At 36.2% G+C, this 8,372-nt stretch overlaps 1 protein-coding gene across 1 annotated transcript in view; it reads right to left on the reverse strand.

Moving 5' to 3' along the window:
- LOC110028496 overlaps positions 1-8,372 on the reverse strand; it is a 67,974-nt gene that overhangs the window by 30,135 nt on the left and 29,467 nt on the right. Inside the window, exon 4 of the mRNA XM_020730363.1 lies at positions 3,576-3,631. Within this exon, the coding sequence (XP_020586022.1) occupies positions 3,576-3,631 (56 nt within the window). The remainder of the gene's footprint in view (positions 1-3,575; positions 3,632-8,372) is intronic.

Raw genomic sequence — 8,372 nt, forward strand, 5'->3', positions numbered from 1 at the left:
ATATATATATATATATATATAAAGCCCGAGAGCAAATATATTAATACGGAAAAGATACAAAAATGTTGTATGAGATGACCTAAAAGAAAGCCCAACTCATACAATACAACACACTCGAAACCCAGATAAAACAAAGATATATAAATGTAAAAAAACCAAAAAGCCACAAAGGGCACAAAACGTGCTAGGGCTTTAGTCCTCCTGCCTCCCTGCCTCTAGTTCTCGAAAGTGAGACGGCTAACAAATTAGTAAGGTGAGTATCATTGCTTGTAGTAACAAAAGTATCATCCATCAGATTCCTGAGCTCAAGTAGATCGTCATTCTTCTTCTTCCTCCTGGATGTGTAGACCTGTCATTCCTCATCCGATGATTGACTTATTTGATCAGTATTGATCAGTAGATTCCAGATTCCAAAGGTGGCCGGATAGATGTTGGTCGTTGCAAGTCTTGATCCCCATGGGCCTAAGTAATATTAACATCTTTCTGGACCTGATAGGGCGATAATGAAGCAGTAGAAGTATTTTCACCTGTATTATCAGTGATAGGTTCTAGGGCAGGCGGGGTCTGAAGAAACTCCCTCTCCCCCCACGATAGAAGGTTCCAAAGATGAGGGAGCTACAACTAGGGACTGAATAGTTGTCATATTACCTGCATGGATAGTGATGTCATCCGGAATATCCTTCTGATGATCAATAGTATCAAAAAATGGGAGCTGATGAGGAGGAGATGGAATCACCACCTCTAGCAGAGCAGTTTGCTTTCTTGGCCTGAGTTGAGGGTGTAGATGGTGACATTGAGAGCTGGAGTGTCCGAACATACGACAGTTCAAACAATAAGACGAAAAATGTTCAATTTCTACCTTCTGCCAAAATCCATGGTGTTGTATGTCCAGCCAGATTTCCTCAGAAGTAAGTAAATGATGTCTCTTTCAATAAATACTTACTTTAGAAGGACGGAACAAATTAAAAGTACGAATGTCCGTCTTGAGTGGCTTCCCATAAGCTGAGGCAATAGAGTACAATACTTTTTAAGAAAAATAATGAAATTTAAGACCATGGAGACGAATCCAAACCGGAATGATTGGTAGGAGTGTAAACGAGCCGAATGTATTTGACTCGTTTATATTTCAAGCTCAAAAAGAGTGTTCGGTTCGACTCGTTTGCTTAGCAAGTCGAACACGAGCCGTTCACGAACAAAGTCATTTTAACAACCCTAATCACGTCTATCAGATGTTAAAAATTGGAGCAAGATTTAAAACACCATTTGAATTTAATTTAATAATTTTTATTCTATTTTCTTCATTAATATTTTTAATTGATTATAAATCTTTGTAGCCTTGTAGTCAACTAAATTTTTAAAAAATACTACTCATCAAACATATATATATATATATATAATTGATTAGTAGTGAGCCGAACACGAGTTGTTCGCGAACAACGAGTCATTTTGACAGCGCTAATGATTAGTGGTTACAGTTGTGGGTCAAAATCCACAGACCATTTCAGAATCTTCATTGCTCTGTTATCAATCCATATTATCCTTCTAACAAATAAGCGTATGTAATCGTCTTCATTACTAATTTGATAAAGAATGTATCTCCCATATAGTCCATTCTCCAACAAGGTGCATAAGTTCAAATTCTTTGCGAATGAGCTCCATTTTGGGATGACTATATAAAAATTTCCCAACCAAATTCAGACGACAGGAGGAAACAAGTTGAGGAGCAGACGACAGGAGGAAACAAGTTGAATACCTTCAGCTTCTGAAAAAAGATGACAGACTTCCCATTATTCCTACCAGGTTTCTCGATGTCCTCCGCTCACTCAAACGACGGAGGGAAATATGACAATTTTGGTGTGCCTGAGGCGTGGACACCGGCGAGGACAGCTGCATACGATTTATCCGAAGCCATCCTCAAAGAAAGATGCGACTTTCAGAGTTCAGAGAAGAAAGCAGACGAGGGAAAAACTGGCGTGAGACGGCACAGAGGACGCAGAGAGATCGCGAGTGGTACTCGTGAGCCGCAGAACATGCGATTGGACAGGCCGCAGCGGAGCCGTAGAGCCTGGAAAATCACGAGCCAGGAAAGCTCGCGAGACCGGAAGACAGAGACAAGCTTTGTCTCAGAGCGAGGAAGCAGCGGGGGAGACGAACGAATCGAACACGAAGACGCAAGAGGAAAGAGCGACCGTAACTGTTGTTAGGGTTCGCCATCGGGCGAAACCCTAGCAAAGCCGAGCAAGGAAGACGACGCCATTGGAAATAATACGCACACGCACACGCACACGCACACGCACACGCACACGCACACGCACACGCACACGCACACACACACACACACGCACACTCTATATTAGAATCTACGCACACGCACACGCACACGCACACGCACACGCACACGCACACACACACACACACGCACACTCTTTATTAGAATCTATTGTTCTATGCTTAAAGCAACGAAATATCCACCCTTCACAACCATTTATCTACGATAATAAATTTAAGATAACTTAAGCTCATAAAAGGCTAATGTCATATGAAGCATACCTCAATAATTATTCTAAAGATCTATTGCCAATAAAGACACATGAGTCTTCTGATCGTGTAATTTTAATAATAAATAACACCACAAAATAAACCATTATAATTGAAGCTCTTAGAACAGGTGGTTCATCGCAAAATGACACAACCAAATTATTTTCATACTTAAAGCTTACAATTACCCAAATTGCCTAAATATTGTTAATGAATCAGGGAGTAAACTTGATAGGAATAAAACTTGTTTGTTAGCTAAGATCAACTTAAAATTGTCCCCTTAACAAACATTCATTTCAGCTGTACAAGGCCCTCTTACAAGACACAACTCACAACTATTAATAAAAGTTCTTCGACCCGACAACTAACCCTAACCACCATCTCGTTGAAGCTAATAATGAATTTTATTTTTAATATAAAAACTAATGTTGCAGCTATATGATAAATACTCAACACATAACAACTAATCTTAATAAAAAAATTTGTTATTAGCAAAAGGGATAATCAAATCATAGAGGCGTGCATCTAGAAAAAATCTAGAGTCAAATATTAAATTTATGGTAAAATGAGGACGAGATCTTTGGTTAGTGTCTTTTCTAAAATATGATCTAAAAATTTGATCCAAAGTGGCACTCTCTTAGAAGCGTCGAGCGTGAATTGTTTTAAGCAATACAGCTCAATTTTTAACTATTTAAAATGATGCGGAAATTTATGATGAGACAGTTATGATAAGCACAATGGCATAATAGAAGTCAGCAGCTAAACTTGCTAAAAGTATTAAAGTGTACCTTATACACATTTCGATGATTAGACACTAGGGCAAATATAATCAAAATTCAATAGATACCCATTTGGTATGGTTTTCTGTTACTTTCTTTTGCTTCCTTGAACATTATAAGTATGAGGATGTTTTAAAGTAAATGCTTTGAGAAAAATTTTAGTTGAATGAAAGTTAAAAAGCACTGCAACACTTTTCTGCTGCCACAAAATAGGCAAAAAGCATTACCAAACGGGAACATAATCAAATTACAAATCACCTCTCCTTGGTATCACTGTGTTCAGGGACTATAGGCATGGCCGGAAGTGAAGTAACCTGAATTGTTCATAATCACAGAAAAAAGTATAAATAAAATGGATAATAGCTATAAGTAGTGAAGAATGAAGGCATGAGAGAAGGAGATCTATCACTAGTTCCAGAAATAATGACTACAATTGGTGATTTATATTCATTCTACTCTTTTATTAGATTTGTTGATTATTTTCTTTCTATTCATGTTTTGGGAACATACTCATGCCCAACTTCAATATTAGTTATGTTATTTTTTCTGTTAATAGAAATATAAAGAAAAAAAACCAAGCAAACTTTAAGTATTGTGAAAAGTAATAAGAAATACGTCAAGAAAATACAAAACCAAAACGTAAAAACTAAGTTACCTTGCAAAGCAAGAAATAGAAAACTGCCTGGAGCGAAATGATTCTCTTCTTGATTAGATTATTCAAATGTAGGGTAAACCTATGTAGGGGAAACAATCTCTCTTAATTTACAAACTTACCAAATATATCTAACCTAAATAGGAAAGAAGATAATTCTTAAATAAAAAATAAAATAACATCAAATAGGAAGGGAATAAACAAATCCAGGGTTTAATAAGTTGTCCCAAACAAATCCTTCACGTTATCTTCTCATACTTCCATACTCCCCGTCGAGTTGGGTCGTAGATGTTGTAGAGACCAAACTTGATATTGAACTTTGAGAAGGTGCTTAAAGGACAAGTTTTGGTGAAGACATCAACAACATTTTGATGTGTTGGGATGTAGTTTAGCTGAATAATTCCCCCTCATTAACTTTTTCAAAGATGAAGTAACTATCAACTTCAATGCGTTTGATTCTGTCATGATGCATAGAATTCTTGACAATACTGATAGCTGTTTAATTGTCCCAAAACATTTGCATAGACCTATTGGAGGTACATTCCAATTCCTTTAACTATATTTAAATTTAGATCTCTTCACAGATTCCCAAGGCGAGTGTCTTATATTCTGATTCTACATTTTTTCTAGAAATAACAGTTTGCTTCTTACCTCTCCTTCTCACCAAATTTTGCCATACATAGGAGCAGTTGTCACGACCCGACTCGAGGCTTGAAATTAACCAAGACGAGAACTGACGGTCAGACGATGAAAATCAATTCACTATTATTCTAATTCTATCATTAATAATTTAATATTTAAATAATACATGAAAGAGTCACTAAAAAAAATTAATTAAATTAACAAGTAGAAATTTGTACCTTATCGTTTGTTGTTCTCATTTTCTATACACATTTATTCCTCTTTTATTCATCTTGTTCAAATGTTTAAAACCGAAAAATAATATTAAAACAATATAATGAATTATCTAAAGATAACACAAAAGTAATCACACTTCTGAAGTACAGTAATTTAAAGTAGAAAATTCAACATACATGCGAGTTTATAAGAAATCTTATAATATGCTACTCTTTCCTAATTTTTCTATGCAATTTGATATATGCTAAAGCATGTATGAATAAATTTTTTTCTAAATGATCATACACTAATCATTTATTATCTTAACTTTACTTTTAATTATATTCTTTACATACATTTCTGTCATTGTGAGGATCACTGTCAACAAACCTAACACGCCTCTAGCTGATATTGCCCCATTGGCTCCCGTCGGCACAACTTTCAGCGATCTACACATCGCAATTGTTTACAGTCGAAAAACCCTTACCTGCCCCTGCTCGATATTATCTAGCCGGCAAAGCGATTAGCAATGTAAACATCACAATTTTTTTGGGAGTTAAAGCTCTGATCTACTCGCCCTTAGCCGATATTATCATGTTGGCACATTAGTGACCTAACCGTCACAATTATCTGAGATGGTAGAAAACTCTACACACACGGTTACACTGACGTTCCTGTGCATATACCATTAGGGAGAGAAATTCTCCTCTAAACATACACATAAAATCATTCATTTATAAGCTATTTCATTCTTTATAACATACATTATTTTGAAATATCTTTATGCATATACTAGCATGCATATATATTCTGCTATGCAACTATTCATCATGTATAACTCTCATGTCATGCATATCTCTATCTCATGTGTATCTTTTATATCATGCATATCATTTTTCATCGTGTTTATCATGTGTATCTATCCTATCATGTCTATCTTGCAGATCGTGTATATCATACATATCATGCATCCCATACATATTTTTCATGCATATCTTGCATATTTTTCTTTGATGCATAACTTTTCTAATCTCACAATAAGAAGAATCTAACTAAAGAACAATATACATAGAGTCAAGAATACAATCTGAAATAAAGAAAATTACTAAAATTTAGAATGTAATTACTCACCTCGGTTGTCACGCTAAAATCGTAATCTTCAATAACTAATTGGAGATTGAGGTGACTTTTATGTTGAGCTTAATAACATATAAAATAAAATGTTAAACTTTAAGATTCAAATGATTTCCGCAAATTGAATTATTCTTTTTAAATTAGTACGGGATTATGTTACCTAAAATTTACGGAGCCGTCCTGCAGCGATCTTCTACACACTTGCCTAGAACTTATTGTCTCAGGCAACCAACCTAAAATCTTAAATGACTTAGGAATTTTGAATATATTAGTTCATTATGTGATTGAACTCAAAATATAATGGATTTGCTAAAACATACCTTAAACAGTCTTCTCGACAATAAGCCCTTCTCCAAAGCTGTGCAATCTTCTTCTCTCTTCTTCTTAATTTCTTTATTCCTTCTTAATACTTCTAAATTTGTGTCGGAATACCTTTACAGAAATGCATAGGCCACTTACGACAGTTCCGACACCATTTTCGAGCTTCCGACGGCTACCAGAAACGAACAATGCACGAAAAATGAGGCAAATAACAAATCGGAAGCAAGAGAAAAAAAATTAAAGTCCCGAATAGCACTAAAATCAATTTCACACTTACCAATTTTTCCCTGAAGCCCTAAATCAATGTCTGCAGCACTCAATCGTGTACCTGGCTTGCTACAAGTCGTGATTCTATTATAATGCAGTTGCGAGAGGTGAAGGAAACGAATAATGGGGAAGAGGCACATTGCTCTGCGGCTTTACTGTGTGTCTCTCGTCCCTTGCTATAGTGAAGGATCGTAGAGTCCTTCACTGTTAAGCGATCGAACAGGGAGATCGAACCGACGCTTGAGCAAAATCAAGAGGGAGAGAGAAGTATCAGGAGAAGGGAAGAGAAATTTTGAAGGCTCTGGAAGCCATTCGATCTAAACTCTCGAATAAAAAGGTGTGACAGGCGATCTGGAACAGTGAGGGGATTAGGTATAAATAATTTATAAATTCCAATTTTTATAACTCCCATTCCATTCAAAATTTATATAGTGTTTTATATAAAATTGATGGATTTAAGACTTATAATATTATAAAATTGATTCGGTTGAATTCTAAGTAATCCAAAATTTGGAGCACATTTTAGATTGCCAAAATTTTAACCCGATTTCTCAACATGGATTAATACAATAGTAGCATGTGGTGGACCTTCTGTCAATGAGTTCCCCATCCCAACTAGCATCATATAGACTTCAACCTCTCTATTCCTGTTTTTCTCAAAGATTAACCCCATAACTAGTATTCTTCTTCTTAAGAAACCTCATAATTTTGTAAACCATATTTAGATGTTCTTCATTTGAGTCATTCATGTGTTGGCTCACAATACTATCAGAGTATGTAATACCTCACATCGTAAATGATAGGTAGAAGAGTTTTCCTACCAATCATTGATATCTTCCTCCACAGAGACATTTTTTCTCCCAGCTTTGACTTATGGTTGGGATCCATTGGAATATCAACAACCTTACATCCAATCATTCTCATTTCTTCTAATAGATAGGACATATTTCCTTTGTGATATAATGATGTCTTTCTTCCATATTGTTACCTCCATACCTAAAAAATATCTCATGATTCCTAGGTCATTGATTTCAAACTCCATATCAAGCACTTTTTTAATCTTGAGAATCTCTCTTTCATCATCACTCATAAAATCGTATCATTAACATATATTATCAACGCAACAACCTTACCTTCCTGAGTGTGTTTTACGAACAAAGTATGGTCTGCTTGACTTTGAGAATTCCCATTAGTTTTGATAGTTTTAGCAAACATTTTAAATCGCACACTTGGTGATCTCTTAAGCTCATATAGAGACTTCCTGAATTTGCATACGAAGTGTTTGTTGGAATAATTCTAAAGTCTCGGTAGTATCTCTCCATACACTCCTTCTTCCAGATCCCCACTCAAGAAGGCATTTTTTATATCAAGTTGATGCAGTATTCATTCCTTGTTAACTGTTACTAAAAGAAGAATTTTGATAGTGTTAAGTTCGGTAACTAATGTGAAGGTGGCGCGGGAGCAACCAGGACCCTACACATGCTTCCGCAACTTAAGCTACAATACCACGAGACTGTCCTTTGTGATTCCATCGTCAGGACCGTACCGGTCCAGACCTAGGAGGGGTGACTGGCTGTCCTACGATGGGTTGGTGCTTCTTTCCATAGGGAATACAATCCTAGTTATCTAGGGCTTAAATATGTGATTATGGTGTTAAGGTTTTCAGTATTTCATGTTTCTCTGTCAAGACGGCCGTCGACATCCAGATTCTGCCTTCTAGGGCTATATTCAAGGATAAGTGGTGCTTTAATTATATCTCATCCGAGGTGGTGATTATCCTCAACCTTCCTACTCCTTTGCAGCCCTCCCTCCACTGTAGTCGCCGCCGTATTGCAGCAGCCAAC

Source organism: Phalaenopsis equestris, unplaced genomic scaffold (assembly GCF_001263595.1).
Source record: "Phalaenopsis equestris unplaced genomic scaffold, ASM126359v1 Scaffold000513, whole genome shotgun sequence".
NCBI lineage: Eukaryota > Viridiplantae > Streptophyta > Magnoliopsida > Asparagales > Orchidaceae > Phalaenopsis > Phalaenopsis equestris.